At 50.7% G+C, this 20,360-nt stretch overlaps 3 protein-coding genes across 8 annotated transcripts in view; all 3 read right to left on the reverse strand.

The window, feature by feature from the left end:
• GCN1 (GCN1 activator of EIF2AK4) overlaps nucleotides 1-5,598 on the reverse strand; it is a 43,319-nt gene extending 37,721 nt beyond the window's left edge. For all 4 annotated transcript variants that reach the window (XR_008579558.1, XM_054844654.1, XM_054844653.1 and 1 more), the window contains exons 1-5: nucleotides 5,564-5,598; nucleotides 2,973-3,075; nucleotides 2,359-2,422; nucleotides 1,639-1,770; nucleotides 336-444 (exon numbers count right to left, since the gene is read on the reverse strand). Coding sequence is in view for 3 of the 4 variants with exons in the window: in XM_054844654.1 (XP_054700629.1) it covers nucleotides 336-444; nucleotides 1,639-1,770; nucleotides 2,359-2,422; nucleotides 2,973-3,075; nucleotides 5,564-5,581 (426 nt within the window). In the remaining variant the exon portion in view is untranslated. The remainder of the gene's footprint in view (nucleotides 1-335; nucleotides 445-1,638; nucleotides 1,771-2,358; nucleotides 2,423-2,972; nucleotides 3,076-5,563) is intronic.
• Nucleotides 5,599-5,945: 347 nt separating this feature from the next.
• On the reverse strand, nucleotides 5,946-9,020 carry RPLP0 (ribosomal protein lateral stalk subunit P0). Its single transcript, XM_054844855.1, has 7 exons — nucleotides 8,889-9,020; nucleotides 8,282-8,457; nucleotides 8,100-8,187; nucleotides 7,682-7,828; nucleotides 7,015-7,200; nucleotides 6,539-6,679; nucleotides 5,946-6,183 (listed from the first exon to the last, which is right to left on the reverse strand). Exons 1-7 carry the CDS (start codon nucleotides 8,940-8,942, stop codon nucleotides 6,019-6,021), a joined length of 957 nt encoding a protein of 318 aa, XP_054700830.1. The 5' UTR covers nucleotides 8,943-9,020; the 3' UTR covers nucleotides 5,946-6,018.
• A 505-nt stretch (nucleotides 9,021-9,525) lies between these two features.
• The window catches only part of PXN (paxillin), a 46,591-nt gene continuing 35,756 nt past the window's right edge, over nucleotides 9,526-20,360 (reverse strand). Inside the window, exons 9-15 of one of the 3 annotated variants that reach the window (XM_054844359.1) lie at nucleotides 19,822-20,229; nucleotides 19,136-19,216; nucleotides 16,756-16,926; nucleotides 16,238-16,411; nucleotides 15,600-15,681; nucleotides 15,098-15,246; nucleotides 9,526-13,094 (exon numbers count right to left, since the gene is read on the reverse strand). In XM_054844359.1, the coding sequence (XP_054700334.1) occupies nucleotides 12,828-13,094; nucleotides 15,098-15,246; nucleotides 15,600-15,681; nucleotides 16,238-16,411; nucleotides 16,756-16,926; nucleotides 19,136-19,216; nucleotides 19,822-20,229 (1,332 nt within the window). In that variant the 3' untranslated portion in view covers nucleotides 9,526-12,827. Of the gene's footprint in view, nucleotides 13,095-15,097; nucleotides 15,247-15,599; nucleotides 15,682-16,237; nucleotides 16,412-16,556; nucleotides 16,625-16,755; nucleotides 16,927-19,135; nucleotides 19,217-19,821; nucleotides 20,230-20,360 lie in introns of those variants that run through there. The other 2 variants (XM_054844361.1, XM_054844360.1) reach the window with 2 other exon arrangements.

Consider the following 20,360-nt stretch of genomic DNA (forward strand, 5'->3'; position numbering starts at 1 on the left):
ACAAGGAATTCACGCCATGATACAGGCTGCACCTGCAGACACCACCAGCACACCTAGTCTAGAAACACTGGTATACTCCATAGTACGCAGAGCAACTGGCAGGTGCAAGACTGCCCCGCTCTCATGCTTTATACACCTCCTGCTTTCTCCAGTGGAATAGGAGAGACCAAAATACACCAGAAAGCAAAAAAGATGGTCATGTAAACCTGAATTTTAACATGACATTGTCAGTTATGTCCAGAATTATTTGCAATGTTTCACCAACTTAAAAGACATCAGAAATATTTAAGTCCTTATCTCCGAATGGATATTTCTGCAAACCAAAAAGAACCCACCAGTTTTTTCCATGTTTCTCCCTGTCTCTTGTCAGGTGTTGGAAAGACTGTGCGTACAAGCAGGCATGTCCAGGAGAGTGCCAGCAGAGCTGCAGATCCACTGCTCTTACTGTTGTACAAACAGGAGAAGGAGGTGAATCTACAGTTCCCAGTATGTAACTTACACCTACTAGTCCATAACAGACTCATCTTTGCCCAAGCCAGAACACCACCTTATAAGTGACGCAATTTTATCACAGAAAAATACAGCTAAAGTCTTAGCATTTAAAGTAAATCATTACTCCTCGTAAGTTGTGTGTTCCAGCTCTTCTGTAACACTTAGAACTTCTGAATGGCAGAGAAGAGGCTAAATCTTGCCTGCTGGGAATGAAAAACCTTAGCAGAAGAAAGACCATTTTTGGATCTTCCCAGTGGCATTACAGAAATGAGAGTTAACTACTTTGCCAACTAAGAGCGCCCAAAAAGTGACTCAGGATTTCTCATCTGCTGCTCATCTTTACCGTCAGAGCTTCCCAGCCAAATCGTTTCTCAGCTTACATTCCCTCCTGGCACACTACTCGGTTCTGGTTTCTGCTAACTCTCAGCTCCTCCCTCCACTTCAGGTAACAGATCCCCCTCACACCTCCCTGAGGATCCTCACCCCATTTTGATCTTTACCTCAAAGTGAAAGAACATAGAAAGCATCCTTGCACACAAGGCCAGCCACTGCAACTGAAGGGTAAATATCGTATTGCTGCGAGCCTTTAAACCAAGACAGGATATTTTTCTAAAAGCTACACTTCTAGTTGGCCATGGAGGCATTGCAGGATGGCACTCTGTGGCCTCTGTCAGCTGAACAATACCCTAAGCCACCTCTTGGAACCACTACTGGTCCCAGATGCTACCACAACACAACAGCAGTGTGTTTCTCAGCTCAGCTTCAAATTTCATTATCTTCCTATCTATGATAAGGTCTTGAATTCCACCAGCTGAAGACCAAATGGGCAAGGAAATTCTCTTTCCTAATCGTTTTGGAGCCTATTTCCTGATAAAAGAGTTTATTCCTCATCTCTCCAGACATGAAGTTAACAAAGGCAAAACTGTATCTCAGACCCAATCCACCAGCAGTAATACCAAGATAGTCCTTCTGCTTTCACAGAAGACATGAAAAAGGTAAAAGAGGAACATCTGAATGGTCATTGACAGCTTTGCCTCTAAATGTTTTTAACACCTCTGCCAAGCAGTAGCAGGAGAATCACTCTGAACACAAGAGCAACTGCCAGCAACTCAGAACTGCTTCCACACAAAGCAGCTCATGCAGCACCTGGGAACTCCAGCCTTGCCGCCGATCCCTGAGGACTGAAGTGACTGCAGAAGGTTTTTTGCTGTTGCATCTGGCTGGGATTCTGCCAGCTGCTGAAGCGCCAGCTGCAGGGCTCTGCGGGACGCTGCATCGCTAGAACAAAAAATATATCTCCGTGAACATTATAGATCCTGCCAACATTACACATATTACTACACTCGCATCACACAAAGGACTCTGCTTTCTCATTTCAGTCGAGCTAATGGTTATTTTATCCTTGCTGTTCCAAGAAGAGAAGAAGTTTCTGGCAGAGGGCTCCATTCCCTTCCTCAGCCGACAGAAATGTCAAGGCTCTCCGGCAGGTTGCAGAAGAAAACACAGGTTCTAAACAGCTTCTCTACAACAGGCCACAATTTAATCCAATCTAAAAGTGTCTAAATGATGTCTAAAAGGCACCTTAGCCTTGCTTACAAGGACACAGTCATTCATTCTTGCAGACTGAACCACAGGATGCAAGTTTTAATTTCAAAATTAAAAGTGAAACACAAGGTAAGTGTTGTAAAACTTTTTAATTTCAAACATAACTTGAGAGTGTAATTACTAGATGGCACCATTCAGTGTCATATGCATCTATGTGACACTGCATGCTAACATTTCTTGATGCTCTATATCAGTTTAACTAATAAATACATAAATACTGATAGATTAAATAACAAAGCCTTTCTACATCAATTTACTCACCGGTATCGATGCAGAGTAAGGCAGAACAGTTTGCAAAGGCCTTTCACCGCACCCTCTGGAAGATCTGTAACAGAATGTATTTCAAAACGCTTCTTCATAGATCACTGAGCTCTTAATCTTTAACACAAACATCGTTCACTTCACAACTGAAATCAGTGAATGCCTCACAGCCCATATGCGTCTATGAAATTGTTTGCGAGGACCATAGTCGGAGTTCTCTCTTTTTATACATTTTATGCATTTTTTTAAAACAAGACAAAATTGCAACACATGCTATTTCACAGTCATCTTTAGAAAATCTGAGAAATCAAAAAGATTTTTTAAAATTTCTTTCAATTGTTTTATTAACACTATCTAAAATCTTCCATACTCGCCCCGTCTCTACATATGTATATGTGGTACTAACTGGAAAAGCAAACATGCTAGTAACTGGAGTTCTGTGTTAGCTACAAACCCCACGCTCAGAATTAACGTTGTGAGGAAGCACAGACTCCAAATGCTGCCAGCCCCCTCCTTCAAAAAACTACCCCTCAAGTTTCACACGGCCTTTGAAACAAAATATTTTAACAGTTTTCTCCAGCCTGTTAACCAGAACAGTGCCCCAAAGCTTTTACCTTTCCCAGAAATGCATTTTCCCAGCTCAGTGAGGATCTCTCTCCGTTCCTTCACGCTAGCTGTAGTTACTTTTACTGCAAACCGCTTCAGTGTATCGGAAATCTAAAACCACACAGAGGAAAAAACCATCAGACTGCCTTCACTATCAACACACAGACCACAAAACCAGGGGAAATAAAATGTCATCTGCTGCCACACAACCTCTTAGTGACCAAATATGAGCACCCACAGTCCTACCTGCTGGGGAAAGGGTCACTGTACATCATACACGAAGAAATTTGAAACCTTGCCCTTTGGCTGAAGGATAACTGCTTTCTGTTTGTTAACCTGGGGCCCTGTGACAGCACTCACGCTCTGTAAGATACATTTACCCCTCTAAAAGTAGGACAGAGTGAGAAATAAGATCAATAGCCTACAGTACAGGACCTTTAAAAGCACCAAAAAACCTGCATTTCAAAGACACAAAGGTGCTTTTCAGTGAAAAACTGCTCTGTGGTTTCAGGCTCTCAATAATTGTGAAATTCTGTACACAGGCGCAGCAAAAGAGCAAACTGCTCGCCTTTAGGCTTTTCCAGAATTAACAGGCGCATTGCGAGGATTTTGTAAATTGGACTCGCCAGATTACAAAAGGTTGCACTTCGCTATCAAACTCCTTCCACGCGCTATCAGTAGTGCCCAAGGTTACCCAAGCAAAACGAAAAATCACATCGCACAACTGAATGGGTCTTTTTCGTGCCTGTGCTACTGCGTGCCTGGATCTAGAGTGAGACAGGACTGAGACCGCTCACCGAGTTTAACTCCTGTAAATAGTTTGGTTTGGTTTTCAAGCGCTATCAAGACAGTGAGATAAACTGTCTGGAAAGACTAAAAAGAAATTTAAGTTATCAGCAACTTGCTTCTTGAACTACTGAAACTATTTCCGTGAACTTCCAAGTTTTGCAAAATACACAAGACAAAAGACTTCATGCGGGCTGAACAGGGCTCAGCCAGGTCTACGCTCACGGGTTTTCTGCATTTATGTAAAACAAAACACAGCTCTCCAGAAAAGGCTTTTAAAATTCACCTCTTAAACCGAGCGACTTTATATCTTAATAGTAACCATCATCACCTTACGGAACGGGAGCAAATAAACATGCCTTTAGAAACTCATCAAAGCTGTTTTGTCCCTCTTCCAGCAAAACTCCACCAGTTTTTCCACAACAGGTCGTTTTCTAAGCACAGGAAACCTGGCAATTAGAAATGGCAGTTGCCTCCATCCTTCTCAAGAGCTGCTTTCAGTGGAGGGTTTTTGCTGCCACACAGGAAGGGTAATCCTGCAGACACCCCCACCTCCCCAACACTGTGACCACCTCACACCCTGAGCTTTCCTTAAAAACGGGCCGAAAGCGGGGCTGCACCTCTGAAAGTGAAGGTATGGGTCGTCCTGCGGAGGAGGACAAACGCCGTTACCATCTGAGCTGACAGAAGAAGCCGCCATTAAAGAGCTCATCTCCTTTCAGACCTTTCAATTACATGAGCTCATCATATGCAAACTCAAACCAAGCTGCGCTTACTCACGCTGCTTAATCACAAGCAGGGAGATGTACAGACATGAAAAACACATTAAAATTATCCAAACAGCCTAGAAATTAAAAGCATAAATCACGTATAGCACTACGGGACTTCCCAAGCAGCCTAGTGGCACACAAACTACAACTCCCCACTCCACAGAAGAGCCACTGGGACAGGCTTCACCCATTTGCTTCTTCTTTTTATTAGGATGCATACATACACACGCTACAGAGGCGGAACGCAAGCAACGCTGCTGCAAGCGCAGAGAACAAGCACAGTGTTTGTACCAGTAAGGACCTGGTCCTGAGAAAGGGAACATCCAACCTAAGGCACCAAGCCGGAGGAAAAACCCCATCGGGGTGTGACAGCCGACCCCTGCCAGCCCGGGCACCCGGGAGCGGCCACAGCCCGGCGGGCCCCGCTCAGCAGCCCGGAGCGGGGACAACGCTCGGGCTCTCCCTTCCTGAACGGGCCCCCGGCAGCCGCGGGCCCGGCGGGAGGGGCAGCAGCCCCCGCTGAGGCGCTGCGAGCAGCGGGGAGCGCCACGGGCCCGGCGCAGGACCGGCAGCCGCAGGCGAGATGCAGCCGGGAGGGACGCTGCTTGCGCCAGTCGCTTCTCGGGAACTCGCTTCGGGACCCTCCGAGCGCGGCAGCCGCCGGTCCTTGCCCCTTCTCCGGGCCGCAGCGGCCCCCGGCTGCCGCTCAGGGAGCGGCGGTTCAGCCCGGGCTCACCGGTCGCCTCCGTGCTGGAAAGAGGCCAGCAGCGGGGCGCCCCTTCCCTTACTCCGCGGAGCCGGGACACGGCGCCGGTGCGGCCTCCGTGCGGACGGCTCCAGCGGGCAGCGCCGGCGCGGCCTTCTCGCCCCGGGACGCGCCCGGGCCGGCTGCCACGTCCCTGTCCGGCCGCGGGCGCCGGGCCAGGCCCCGCAGACGGGCCGAGGGAACGCGGCGCAGCGAGAGCAGGCGCGGCCCCAGGCGGACACACCGGCCGCCGTCACCGGGCCGCGGCCGCCACGCCACGGGCCCGTCCCGCACTCACCTGCGTGTCGGCCGCCATGGCGCCGCCTGTGACCCCGGAAGCGGTAGCGGCTTCCGGTACGGGCCTCGCGAGGAGCCTGCCGGGGCGGCCCCGTCTCCATGGCGACCGTGCTGCCGCCTGGCCCGGCCCGGCCCCTCCGCACGGCGGAACCAAGCCCTCAGCGCAGGGGGCCGGGGGGGCGAGAGGCGGCTCCACCGCCCGGACAAGCAGCCGGGAGAGGCCTCTGCTCGGCCCTGGCTACAGCAGCCGCGCCGCACCCGGCAGGGAGGGCCGCACTGCCAGCAGGTGTAGGCCCGAGGAACAACCACTCCTCTGCCCCGCGGGTGACGCGTTTCCCACGCCCCGGGTGATCTGGTGACTACACCACCGATGCGGGCACACGTGAAGGTGTAAAATAGCTTTTTATTTCTCCCATTAGACCAACTCTGACACAAATAGACAGATGGTGGCTGCTGTTAGTCAAAGAGCCCGAAGCCCATGTCCTCATCAGACTCCTCCGATTCCTCCTTCGCGGCCTCTTTCGCCGGAGCAGCGGCAGCGGCGGTGGCGGGTGCAGCTGTTTCAGCTACCACAGGGACGGCCGCCACAAAAGCAGAGGGGTCTGCCAGGAAGGCCTTCACCTGCAAAAGTGTGTGGGGAGGAAAAGGTAAACTCAAAGGAAACAAACATTTTGAAAGATTGAACCTTTGCAATCATAAAGGCAACACTTGCCAGAAGCCAAACAGATGCACTTATCATTGCCACCCGTGAAGAATCAAAGACATTTCAGCTACGCTGAGTGTAACAGCCCCGGGGGGAAGGAATGGCAGGTAATTCACCCTTCTCCTGCCATTTGTATACAAGACACAGAAGCAAGCACCCCTTTTCAGGACAGGTCCCTCACACAGGTGGGTCCAAGTCCTTTCAAACCAGGCGACGTGCAGGGTGTTTCTGTGAAAGTGCCCGGCTGTGTTTCTAACATCGCTCAGCCCTTACCTTTTCAGCCAGCGGGAAGGTGTAGTCGGTCTCCACTGCCACGGCAAGGACCCGCTTGTACCCGTTGACGATGGAGTGGGGCACAGAAGCAATGGTTGGGTACCCAATTTGCAGACAGACGCTGGCAACGTTACGAACACCCTGTGAGGAGAGAGATGGATTCATGTTTCTGCACTCCGAGAAATAACCCAGACTAGAAACCATGCCAGATGACGGCACATTTCTGCACTGCCAACATGGCGAGGGACAGCATGCAACACGCACAAGTAACACAGCTCCAGTGAAATCAGACAAGGATTTAAATGACCCCAAACGCTTTCTGAAGTAGCTTCAGACAAAAAAGCCTATGGAAGGAACTCCCTGACAGACTGTTTCTGCAAGGCACTGGGGAGAGCTCCTGGCTCTGCAGGACCCCGTGGGGCAGTGCTGGCTGCCATGGCAGGCAGGCAGAAGAGGTAGAATGTTGTGGCACTCACCTCCAGGAAGCGCTTGTGCAAGGTCTCCTCGGTGATGTCCAGCACTTCGGGATTGTAAATGCTGCCATTGTCAAAGACCTGCTGGATCACCAACCCGAAAGAGAAGGGGGAGATGTTCAGCATGTTCAGCAGGGTGGCTTCGCTGGCGCCCACTTTGTCTCCGGTCTTGATGAGCTGCACATCGCTCTGAGGAAATAAGGGGAAAAGGAGTGAATACACACAAAGAAATTCAGGCACATCAACACAACGGGACACAAGCGCCCATTTCCAATGGCAAGAGATGGAACTGAAGGAAGAAACGAGCACAACAAAATCAGGCTCCAAGTTCAGATGCACCGGTGGAGAAAGCCCTAGACCACGCAAGCAGGTACATCTTAGCTAGGAGAGAGGCAGTGCCCTTCCTGCATTACCTGCAGGCAGCTCACCCGCGAGTTCCTCCTGCAGAGCTTAACCGTGCAGCTGGGATCTGACTGAGAACTTAAATCCCCCCGCACTCACACCCAAGGCAGCCAGACATCCTCCTCCAAGTCGCCGAAGCACAGCACTCAGACTGCTAACACAGCATTCCAGCACTAGTGGGAGCTTTGACTTTACAGCTCTGTCAACCGCCATGATCAAGGCCCTCCAGTCAAGGAAGAGCTTCAACAGCAGCACGCTGCTCACTAACCAGAATTTCAATGGTTCCTCTGGAAATCTTCGTGGTGATGCCCAAGGCTTGGAAAAAGGAGGTCTTCTCAGGTCCAAGACCGGTGTTCTGGGCCGGCACAGTCACATCGCAAGGAGCAATAGCACCGGCACGGGCAGCAGCTGGCACCTGGAGAAAGGGGAAATGAGAAGCTGAAAGAATGCTCAGCCCTCATGGGATGGCATCAACTCCCTCCTGAAGCATTCCTCCAGGGTGGACAGCACCCAGGCACACACACAAGTGAGACAGCTGAACGTAAGCAGTTTGGCTAAGGCCGCAGGAGCCTAGCTCCCAACCCTTGAACACTCCTAATAATCAGATATCCCCTGTGCAGTTTCCATTTTATTTTTAATTAAATATCAGCCAGCCCCGAGACACAGCAAGAGCTGATCTCCTCTACCTTGTTAGCCAGCAGCATGTCTCGGATCTCAGTCAGATCCTCCTTGGTGAAGACAAAGCCCACATTCCCACGGATGTGAGGCAGCAGCCTGAAGGAAAGATGACAACCTTCAGCTCCACTTCTCAGACTACATTTCCTCCCAGACCGAGGGTCCAGGAGCACGTTCAGACAGCAATACCCACTTTTCTAAGGCAGGGTTATTCTCCAGATGACCACGAATAGCTTTGCGCATCATAGTATTCTTCCCCATCAGCACTACAGCCTTCCCACGCAGGGACATGCGGATTTGCTGCATTTGCTTGGATCCCACGTTGTCTGCTCCCACAATGAAACATTTTGGGTAATCATCCAGGAGTTGCTATAGCAAGAAAAACACTATAACTATACAAAGAAATCCGGACCAGTGGACAGAACAGCATTAAAACCTCAACGTGTTAAAATGTAATAAAAAAAAAAAACAACAAACCTGTCAGAAGTTTGAAAATGCTCAGCTCAAACTGAGCTGAAAAGTCCAGCTTCACTTAGCTATCTAATTAAATCCCTACAGTTATCTGTAGCTGCCACAGCAAATTCTCACAGGACCCTTAAAACCGGTCTAATTTGGGCCGTCTTAATCTCTTCCTATTACCACGTAATCGTTCCTTAAACAGACAAGCTATAGCACCCCAGCTCTTTCAAAAAAGTCGTCGTCCCCCCCGCAGACACATCGGGCCCAGGCGGCGGCAGCGCCCCACCAGGGCCGGGCCTCCGGGGCGGGCCTCAGCCCTCCGGAGCCGCGCCAACACTCACGATGATTTTCATAAAGTAGTTGGACTTCCACGTAGCCCTGTCTTCCCTGGGCATCGCGGCGGTGCTCCAAGGATCGCCCGGTGGGTTTAAAGACGAGCAGGGACCTGCCAAGGAGAAGCGCGGCTCAAGAGGGCCCGCACCCTTCCATTCCCTCCCCCCGCCTCCTCCCTGCGGCTCCGCGCTCCCCACCCGACAGTCCGACCGCGGCCCAAGACCCCGGGTACGGTCCGGGTACGGTCCCGCCCCGGCCCTGCCGGCCCCACAGGAGCCACCGCGCCGCGCACCCACCTCCACGAGGGCTCCGGGAAAGAAAGGCCGGAGGGCGGGCCCACCTCCTTTTATACCGCGGCTGATGCCCAATCGCAGCAAGCCGCTGATCTACCCCAGATCATCCCATTGGCTGCCCACCACCCGTCAATCAGGGCGGACCACCGTTCACATTGGGCAGCGTGCCTGGCGCCGGCGGAAGGCGCGGGTGGCGCAGGAAGGCGCGCGGCGCAGGCCGCCCCCTGTCGGCCGGAGGAGCGCTTCCCTGGAAGCACCCCGCACCGCAGCGGCCCCTCAGCAGGGACCCGCGTTGTTTCGGGTTTCGCACAAACTTAAGGGCTAGAAAACAATCGCAACACACACGTGAGAGTAATGGTAAAAATTTTATTAGCGTAACTGCAAGAATTTTAAATGGAAAAAAAAAAAAGCGGAGTTAGAAGTTTACAAGGGAGAAAGATATCAAATAACTGTCGACCCAGAGGAGCATCCCCCAGCCCAGCCCGGACGTGGTGTGAAAGACCTTCCCCTGGGGAAGGGGGGGCTGCACACAGAGCTGAGGCCTTCAAAGACAAAACCTCCCCAGGAGTAGCCTCCGGGGACACCCCACCCCACCCCCCTTGGGACGTGCCTCCGCACCATCCCCAGCCCTCGCACCCCGTCTCCTCACGCGCCACCCTCCCGGGCCGCTCGCAGCACCGTGACTGCATCTGAAATCAAACAACAGGCATTTTGGCCATCCACAGTGGCAGCAGCCACCAAAACTCATTATTTGGCAGAGTAGCATCTGTGTAGCATCCCAGCACATCAGCAACCAGGTAAATCCAGAACACACTCAACATCTCACTCAGGAGGCAAGTGTTCAACCGTCTCCGTTTAGCACTAACGACAGACAAGCCTCCCCTTCGGCGCTGCGCACCACCAGCACCCCTCCGCAGCACCCTGCACCCAGGGTTTTCCACGCGTGCCAGAAGCGACACTTACTTAAGCCTCAACTAGCGGTGAGGTAGGTTAAAGAGTCCCCGGACAGGGAAACTGAGGCACAGGATTACACAGTTTGCAGGTGTCACACAACAAGCGGTAGTGCCAGAAGCATCTTCTCGCCCCTCTCCAGCACTCCCGACAACAGCTTTTCGTCCTCTTAGCGGGGCCAAATGAAGTTGACCTTTTCAGCGAGATAAACACATGCAGCTTAGAAATGTCCAGTTTAAGTCAAATCAATCTCAAAGATGAAAAGACAAATGCATAAGGTTTCTCGCCCCTCAAACTCTCCAAGAGCTGCGCTCAGCCCAGCTGACGCAGCTTTAGCTCTAGTGCTTCCACAGCTCCTTTCGGTCTCACAACCACAAACTGAGGTTTCATTTGCACGGGAAACTGGTGAAAAAAAAAGTTTCAGTGACCCAACCAGGGCAGCGAAGCACTGCGACAAGGTTAGGTGGGACAGCAAGCCATGGATTCCAGCCTAAGGTCAGGCTGGTTTCTGACACAGTTGCCCCCAGACCCCTAATGCACCTGGTAAGCTGAAAAGCACAACCAAGTGTCAACGGGGATATTGCTGTAGCACTCTGGAGAAGTAATTCCAAACACTGCTGCCTAGGCTGCTTCGGCTGTTACCACAGAACACCATCAGGTATCTCAATGTAATTATTTCGCCTTCCATAGCGCCTTCCAGCCAGGGACCTAAAAGTGCTTCAGCAAACGTGAACTAAGCCTCACAATAACCTCACAAATCCTGGCTAAACTGCCCCCCATTTTACAGATGGGGAAACTGAGGCACAGTAAGGTTTAGTGACTGGCCCAAAGTTACACAGCTAGTCAGGAACAGAGTCTGTCGCTCCCAATTTCTTCTTCCTTGGTCACAAGACCTTTCTTCCACAGGAGAAAAGGAATCCCTTCCCCAATTAGCCCTGCTCTGGCTTCAGGTGGCTGAAGAGGAGAAACCAAGGGTAAAGGTCTAAGCTCTTCCCCCCTGCAGCATCATATTAAGACTCACTATAACATCCTGGAAGCTGGGCTTTGGGATAACGGCAGGTGATTCAAATACAGCAGTTTACAGGTTACAATAAAAACCAAAAAACACACTTTTAGGTGACCCCGAGGAGGGGGGAAAAAAAGGCCAAAAAAAAAAAAAAAGCTATTCACAGTTCACCTGCCTGTGCTAGGAAAAAAAAAAGTCACATTCCCTTCCCTATAGATTCCAGCCCCTCCCAACCCACAATAAAAAGAAAATATTGAATGTTAGTTAGGCTTAACAAAGCGTTGAGGTTACAGATGCAGTAAACCAGCACAACTGGCATACTGCCTAGAACAGCACAGCTTGATATAAAAGTTGCTTCCTTAAAATCACTTCAAAACCAATTTCTGTATAAGAGGATTAAAAGTAAATTAGATATGAATTCAAAATCAGTGTAGAAATCTACAGTTCTTATCAAAGACAGGATACAGTATTCACTTTGATAGTAAAACCCCACGTGTGTCACACACACCTGACTCAAGGGACTCGTTACACCAGTAACAGTCAATATAAAAGGTTATTGCTCTAGCATCTCTCAGTAGAACATGTTTAACAAGAGCACAGAAAAGGGAAATACCAAGGGCTGACAGGTCTCATTAGCAAAGAGAGGAAGAAGAAAGGATATAAAGTTTGGATCTTTTTTTTTTTCCTGGCTTCTTAAACCCCTCCACTTCTCCCTGCTCTTGTGACAGTTTCAGGCCCCGATAGATGGGGGAGTTTCAGGCCAGACAAACGCACACCACACTCACTCATGACAGGGATGGATGAAAAGGCTGTGTTCTAACCTCTCTGCACCTGCTCTTCCTGCACCTGCGATGCCTCTTCCTCTCTCCCAGAAGCAGCAGATGCCCTGAGCAGACCTGGGTGCTGACAGAGGTGCCTGGCATAGGACATCACCCACAGGAGCGCACATCAGTGCTGAGGGATGGTCGGGGCTTACTCCACCTCCTGCTCCAGTGTGTTGAGAAAAGGCAGGGAATAACAAACTAGGGAAAAAAAATCACCCCCACAGAGTAATATCTTGATTCCTCTTAAAAAAAAAAAAAAAAAAAAAAGAAAAAAAAGTAAGTGGTATTGTCTCCTTACAGTGTAATGGAACTGGAGAGACCCTTGCAGGGTTCTTGGCTGCCTGCGCTGCCGCTCTGATCTCAGTAAGTCACACACGCCACGTGGCTCTAGTGAGCAGAGCCAGGGTGGCACTGAGATCACAGGGTGCCCTCGCTGTGCTATTGCTCAGAGTGCAGGCGTGCAGACAAAAGCCTGAGAAAGGGGTGTCAAAGCAGAGGGCCGCGTTGTCTGCAAGTGTCACAATTCGCTCAGGGAGCTGACACTGAAACCACTGGCAAAGGCTCCTCCTGCCAGGAAGGGGCTGGGTAAAACCTCCCTGTTGGAGCCCCTGAGCTAAGCTCAGCATCAGTCACACACAGACATGCACACTGTAATGAGGGGACTCGGCCTCTCTCTACTGAGACACAGCAAGGGCATTTCCAGTTTAATGGTCCGTCTCTGGATCTACTGCCTCTCCATAGCAGCAGAAAGCATTCCCACCCCACCCCACCCTCCTCCCCTGCCTGGTAAGGTTTCTAAATCACAGTAATGTTCAGAGAGACAGAACTGCCAAGGGGGTGGCAGAAAGATGCTTAGCGCCCATCTATGATCCTCTAACAGAAGAGCTTGAGAAAGCAGTTCTGGCAGTAGGGCTTGTCATTCTGTTCCTTGAAGGTTCCTTTGTTGAGCTGCTTGAGGCAGAAGGCACAGACAAAGTGTTCGGGGTGAAATTTCTTGCCCATAGCAGTGATGCAGCGTCCTGTGATAGGCTTCTGGCAACCGGAGCAGAGCGAGCCGCGACGCTCGTGGTAATGCACCTCACAGTAGGGCTGCCCATCGTGCTCAAAGAAGCTGCCATTGATGAATGGTGTGAAACATTCCTGCAGGAGGACAAAGCAGAAGGGGACAGATTGTATAACACGAGCTGGGGATGTGGGCAGTTCCACAAGCCACCTCTGCTCTGTGGCACAGCCTAGCTGTAGCGTGAGCAGGGTGAACTGCTGCCTTTCAGCATCGTCCTCCTGTCCAAAGAGCCAAACTCTGTCCATCAAGAAGAGTTTCCAAGGAAAGGCTGATAGATGGACAGACACAGCCACAAACAAGGGAATTAACCATGCTCCTTCCCCCAGCTGGTTTCACTTCTACAAAGAAAATACTATAGATGAGCTACCAGATGCATCCAGCCAAGAGAAAGGAGAACAAACACTCCTTCCCCTGAGATGGGAAACACTGCAACAGCTTTCCCTTTTTTTTTTTATTGATTTTTAATCTCACTCCAGCTTCCCCACAATGGCATGCAGAAGCAGGGACCAACACAGACTTTCATGCAGCAGAATTCTGATGAACATGGGACTGGTTCCAGCTGAGAAAAAGGAGGCACAATTAATCTTTACAAGTCATCTCTCCAGAATGGCTGGCATTTCGCAGGTACACATTGTCCATCCTGAAACATCCCCACCAAGCACACGCACATCGCTGCTGGGAGAAACTGTTTGTTCCACAGCACTGATGATTTTGAATAGACGAGGAGGATACACCAGTTATGTGCTTATTAGCATCCAGAGTTCCTCACCCCCCTCAGTGTCAGGTGGGGGATGCTACACTTCAGAACCTGCAACAGAAGCACCCCACAAGACTGGGAAGACTCCCCTCCTTGTACGAGAGGGAAACTGAGGCAGCAGGGTGCAGGGGAGGGTCGAGGATACTGCCAAATTTACCAAACAGATCGGCAGCAAAGCTCAGAGGAGAAGCCAGATTTCCAGAATCCTGCTTTTGCTCAGCCCCAACATCCTCCTCTTCCCCAGGGAGGACACACAGCATCATACACAGCTGGACCCCAACACGTACACAGGAGTCCAGCAAACAGCATGCAGAGCCACGGATAGTTAAACACTCTCAATACTGGGACAAATGCAGTTTGCCTGCAGCAAGTCCCAAACTTTTCCAATGCTGACAATTAGTTCAATACAGTCTCCTCCTCAGTCAGCAGGACAGCTGAAAAGTCTGCTCTGCTTCAGCAAAAACAGGAAGAGAATCCCATCTTGTGTCCTGGAAGACATCGGTATTGGCCCCACTAATACAGGCAGTGTGGCAGCAGGGGGAAAGGAAAGTAGAACTGCTTGACAGAAGTCTCAATCTCTGCACAAAAAGGCACAGCCCTCCCCAGCCCCACAGAGTCAGGACTGCTGCCTTCTGCCTCCTCTCTCTGCACACCACTCTGGGAGGCACAGATAGTTCTGGGCAGGCAGTCCCAACAGCACGATGACAGTCTGCTCTGAGCATCATACCAGGAAATCAGCAGCTTGTGGTTCTGCTGCTTGTTCTGGTCTCTGCCTGCCTAGGAAACACAGGCTGATTTTGCTCATCTCTTGGGGCTTGTAAGAGTTAATATTTGCAAGGCTCTCTGAAAGAGTGCCAAGCATTTAATCTGCTGTATTCCTGTTTATTATGCCTGTTGTATGGAGCCTGCCACTATTTCACTGACTTGCATGTTTGTCTGAACAAGGTCAGTCTCATTAGTTTACATTGTCAGATGGAGCATGGGAGGAAGATCCTCAAAATCTGATTGCTGAGGCAAGTGCTTAGAGAGAAGCTTAGCTTATAATTATTTAAAGGTCACAGAAAATGTCTCTGTTTATCTGTGAGCTGCTGCAGAAGCCCATAATTGCAGCTGGGAACAGAAAGAGCAAAGCAGCTAGAAAGTTTAATGTAAACAGGCAGAGGAGCAAGAAGGTGTTTGGTTGCTGACATGTTTTTATCTTGTGGGGCTGGCTGCCCTTCACTACCCCACAGACGCCTTTTCCTGATAAGGGACCAGATGCCTGCAGGGTAGAAATGAGAGGGGTCATAGAGCAGCAGCAGCAGAGGACCTTGGTTTTCTTACCCGACAGACAAAGCATTCAGGGTGCCACAGGGTGTTCAAGGCAGAGATGTAGTTTTCCAGGATAGCCCGGGCACAGCCTCCACACTTGGGAGCAAACATGTCAAAGTAGTCCTTGCGGCAATAGGCTTTGCCATCCTTCTCATGAAATCCTGCCGAAGGAGAAGAGAGGCAAAGAGCATCAGCTCCTGATCTTTACTGACGGCCAGCCAAGCTCTGCGGGGTACCCAGTGTGGGTAGGATCATCCTTCTCCCGCTAACACACACAGCAGGTAGCTGTTCCTCATTCTGCTGCCCTTCCTGTCCTGTGCACACACATGCACACGCAGACCCTTCCTCTCCAGGGAGGAAAGATTACTGCTAGCATCCTTCCCCTATAAACAGCTATAGACCTTGGAACTTCTGTCTTCAGTAGTTCCCCTGTCATCCCTCATGCTGTCCCCTAAGAGCAGCTCTGCTTTACATGTCTGCAGTTCAGGCAGGAGACTGCATAAACCAGCAATACCTTCAGGTCCGAAGAAAGCTCCACACTGGGCACAGAAGAAGTGTTCAGGGTGCCATGTCCTGTCCAAGGCCGTCACCACTTTCTGTTCAGAAGATAAAGTGCAAGTCATGTAAATGATGGCTTCAGCTTGGAGGTAAGGGGGGGGCTGGGTGGGGGGAAGAACACATTAATGTTGGTACTGACAAGAGTGTGCATTAAAATAGACTGTCCTTTAGAGAGCTGAGTCAATTCTCCCCCACCTCTGGCTGATTCAGGCTTTCCCACTGCACACTATTTTTTACCCTAAAAGGATCTTACGCACTGCTTCCTCCCTTATACAGGCCTCGTCCGCTCTCAGGACTAGCACTGGTGCCTGTTACTACAAGCTACCAATAGACAAATGCCGAGAAATCATTACCGGAATGATGGAACGATGTGGGGTTCTGAAGGAACTTCAGTGAAGGTAAGAGGGACTGACTCCTCTCACTAGTGTAAGAATTTGACTGGGCCAAGCTGTTTCCCTTTCAGAGCCAGGGTAAAGGAGAAATAGAAGTCCCCGAACACAATCGTCCACCCAGGACACATGGGTGAAGTGGAGTTTTTAACACCCAGGCCTGCAGCACCTTGCCAGCGCCCTTAAACACCCCCAGGGAACTCACATCAAGGATCGGCCCGTTGCAGTAGTAGCAGCGAGGGGAGAAGAGGTTGTGATAGTCCTTCTCGCAGTAGGGCTGACCATCCCGCTCAAAGAAGTTCCGTGACCCGATCTCCTCCTGGCAGTGAGTGCAGACGAAGTGCTCAGGGTGCCAGGTTTTCCCCATGGCTGTAACTACCTGTTGGGAAGACAAATTATGAAGGACAACTCCATCTACCTCTCCTCTAGACCACAAGACAAGATACCAGCTGGAGGTCAGAAAGAATGATAAGTTCTACTACTCAAGTGAGCCCTGGACTGGGGTAGCATGAAAACTGAATTACCTATCATCTCAGGAGAGGGCAGTCCCTCAAGGGCAGGGTAGAGGTCACTGGAGGAGCTTACAGCGTACCTAGCCAGTGGATAAATAGAGTACTTCAGTTTCTCCAGCATCTCCAGTCTCTTCAGCCTCACGAAACAGCCCTCCCCGTTACTCCCAGCTGCAGCCCAAGATTCAGCAATGAGACAGCACCTTCAACTCACCTGTCCTGCAATAGGCTTCTTGCAGGCTCCACAGACACCTTTGGCAACTGTAGCTACACCCAGTTTGTTCAGGTCAGACTGGAGACTTCCCAGCATGGTGTCCAGCTGACTGCCAGGCTTGGAGGCTGTGGATGGAGGGGAGCTGCTCCCAGCTTTCCCTTGTGCCATGAACTGCAGGGAAGAGAAAACAAAGACTGTAAGGCAAGTGCTGCTTGCTTACAAGATAAATGCAGGCTGTTGCTGCCAGTGGCTCCTCTGTAGAGACGGACAGGAGATTGCTAGGAGACAGCTACGCTCTCTGCAGAAGCCACTGAGAGCTAGGATCAAGTACACACATGTATTCTGCCCATGGGACATATAACAGCAGAGCTGTGAACTGAGGATTTGATTTTCCTCCACTGTGGATACAGCAGAAGTCACCAGCAGACCCTAAGCAGTCAGTACAGTGCTCTCTAAGCCTCTGCCAAAAATCTCCCTTTACCTCATCAGTTCCTGGCAAGCTGACAAAGCAGAGATGCCATCCAGAGGGCCCCTTCCCCTTGACCTCTCTCTTTCTATGCTGTTGCTTGCTCTCAGTTGTCTCTGATAGAGATCCCTCTCCTCTTCCCATCTCACCTCCCTTTTGGCTAGAATATCTTCTCCCTTCCTCTCCTGTCCTTTGCACCACCTTCTGCAGATCTTTTTACCAAGTCTCCTTTGCCCCCATCAGGTGGCTCTCCTCCCACGCCTGAGCTAAGCAAGTGGAAGCAAGAAGGAAATAAATCTCCCTTCAAGTTGCCTGCTGTTTACCTACAGAGAGGGCAGTACATCCACAGCAGAGCCCCAGCAGACAGGACCGCAAGGGACAGACTGCCACGTCTATTGTCGGACCGCTGGAAATGCTCAGGTGGGGGAAAAGGGATTAAGATACTTGTCTCAGAGGCCGTTTCTGAAACTCACACCACCACAGTACACGCAGGGTGGAAAGGCTTCCCAGAGGAGAGGGAGAAATGTTTAACTTAGGTTCATAACTTATAAACAAAGTGTAAGTTCTCTTTGGCCAAAGCCTCCTTTGCAGGCAAACTGCAATAATGAAATACAGATTATTTTAGCTGACTTTGCACTGCAATAGCTACTATCAGGTTTGGAGAGACCAAAAGAAGTCCCTCCCTGAGATGTTGGTCTGGAGCACGTTTTCTCCTACTAAGAGGATAGATTAAAACGGACATAAAATCTACATCTGTGAACAACCTACCAGCCTGCTGCTAGCACAGCCCAGGGAGCAGGGACACACTGAAGTGCTTCACAGCCTTGGCAGAACCTGCCCTTCCAGCCACAGGAGGAGCTCCACTCCCTGTCCTGCAGCTGGTTGTACTTGTAGTCCACTAGTTTACTCAATGACAAGCCCTGGTTTCTACTTGTTTGTATAAAAATTCTCATGATGTATAATTTTAGCTGCCTTACACACATACATGCACTCCTCATCAGCCTTGCCTTGCATGAGGTATGACTCTCAACGGAGCCTAACACACAGCTTTTCCCCTCCTCTCTCCTCCCAGCCATCCCATAATTTGCAACCTTTCCTAGTCTGGCTGCACAGAGCAGTCCCATCACACCCCAGTGTCCTGAGCCTAAAACAAGCCCTCCACCACAGAGCAGTTATTTGCTGCCAAACGGTTACAGTGAAGGTCTCCAAAGCACACCATTGCAAGGAGACTTCTCATAGAGGGAGACAACAGACCTTTGTATACAGAGCCAGGCAGAGTCCCAGGACAATGCCTGCACTTCCTGCACAGCACAGCAGGGGGAAAAAGGGCTGCAGCATGTTCAGAGAATCATATTCTCTCTCACTGACCAGGGGCTTGTGGCCACCAGGCACGGCAGGCAAACATGCCACACACAAATGATGAATGTCATCTGGAGAGAAAGGAGGTGAGATGAATTCAACACGTAGCAACAGAGCACTTCACCCTCGTCTGTAGGGACCACACACTCCTGCAAGCCACAGCTGACCTCACTGCAGACACAACCACCTGTGCACACTCCAATTTCTACCTGGCCTGGTGGATCCAGCCTTCTCGACAGCTCACAGATGAGTCCCCACCTGAAAGAGGCTGGTTTCCACCTCCTGCACACAATGCCCGCTGTTTACAGGGGACACTCAGCACAGCACCCACATAAATTCATCATGCAAAAGCCCTTCGCATTCCCGCCCTTCGCCCATGAGATCTGCCATCACTCAAGTTCAGTTAGGAGCTCTATGAGCAGCAAACCATGCACTACAGGCTATCATCTACATTAACAGCACTGAGAGCTCTAGGAGAGGATCCCAGAAGCATCTGCAGCACACTTGTTGACCAGAAGAGCACACCATGCTGAGGAAACAGAAAGGAGGTCCTGCCTTCTCAGGAGTGGGGGGGCCCAGGAGTGCAGGAGCAGCCAGCAGATTGGCACTGCGGACGAGGGGAGGAGCAGAGGTCACCTGAAAAGTACGACAGTTCGAGATGCAGAGGTGCTTCCTTGCTCACTACTTGAGAGCTACCCATACACATAACATTGCACACCACTGCACTGCTCAAGTACATTAAGACTTCCCACCACCCTGGAGCTGCAGCCCTTCCCTGACAGGTGATGCGGAACACAGCTCTTGATTATACCATCGCATCCCCAAAATCCACTCGCACTGTGGACACCTGCCTAAATGGGCAAACACAGGAACAACTGCTGATTTGCTCCTTCCAGTATCAAGACTTCGTCATCTTTTACACCCCACACTCCAAGAGAGATTGTGACGGGGAGAGTTGCAGCCCATGTTTCAGAGCTACCTTCTTCATCTCAGAGGGAAACAGAGTCCCTGCTGCACAAACTCACCATCAGGGCAGACAGGAACCACACGCACCCCAGCACATTATTGCAGTGCTAGACAGGCACAGCTGGGATTAGGTATTGCCAGCAAGTCCTCTCTCCTATCTACCAGTTCAGTACCAGCCTCTACCTGAACATTACATCCACTGAGCTATCAAGTTGGGAGCAGTAGTTAAACTGGAAAACGCTGCTAAAAAAACAAACCAGAAGAGAGAAGCCTGCCTGCATCTGTGGGAAGAAAGCATCATCTTCAGTCTGACAGCCAACAGAAACAACTGTCTTGGTGCTAGGGGTCCAGGTCTGGGGAGAACAGGAATGCCTAGGATCTTCAGAAGGAGGGGTGCCCACAACAGAAAGCTCATGATAATCATCATCAGAAGTTTCCCACTGGAAGAGAGGCTGGGGACCCAAGCTGAAGGAAGAGGAGGAGACTGGGCTTGGAGCTGGGGTAGCTGGCACATGGGAAGGCTGAGGTGGGACTGGGAGGAGAGGTGCAGAGCCAGAGACAGAAGCGGGAGCAGCGATAGCAGGGGCTGCCTTTGCAGCTTCTTTGGAAGGCTGGAGCGGGGGAGAGGCTGGAACAGAGACTGTCCTCCTTGGAGGGAGCGGGGATTCTGGAGGAAAAACCACCTAGAAAGACACGAAGAAGAAAGGTGAATAAATCCAAAGAGGAACCAACAAGCACTTCCTGCAACAGGAATGCTGGTTGTTATCTATGGGGGATAACATGTTTATCTAAGGAGATAAAGCAGCAAGAAAGA

The sequence above is a fragment of the Grus americana genome, chromosome 16 (assembly GCF_028858705.1).
Source record: "Grus americana isolate bGruAme1 chromosome 16, bGruAme1.mat, whole genome shotgun sequence".
Classification (NCBI taxonomy): Eukaryota; Metazoa; Chordata; class Aves; order Gruiformes; family Gruidae; genus Grus; species Grus americana.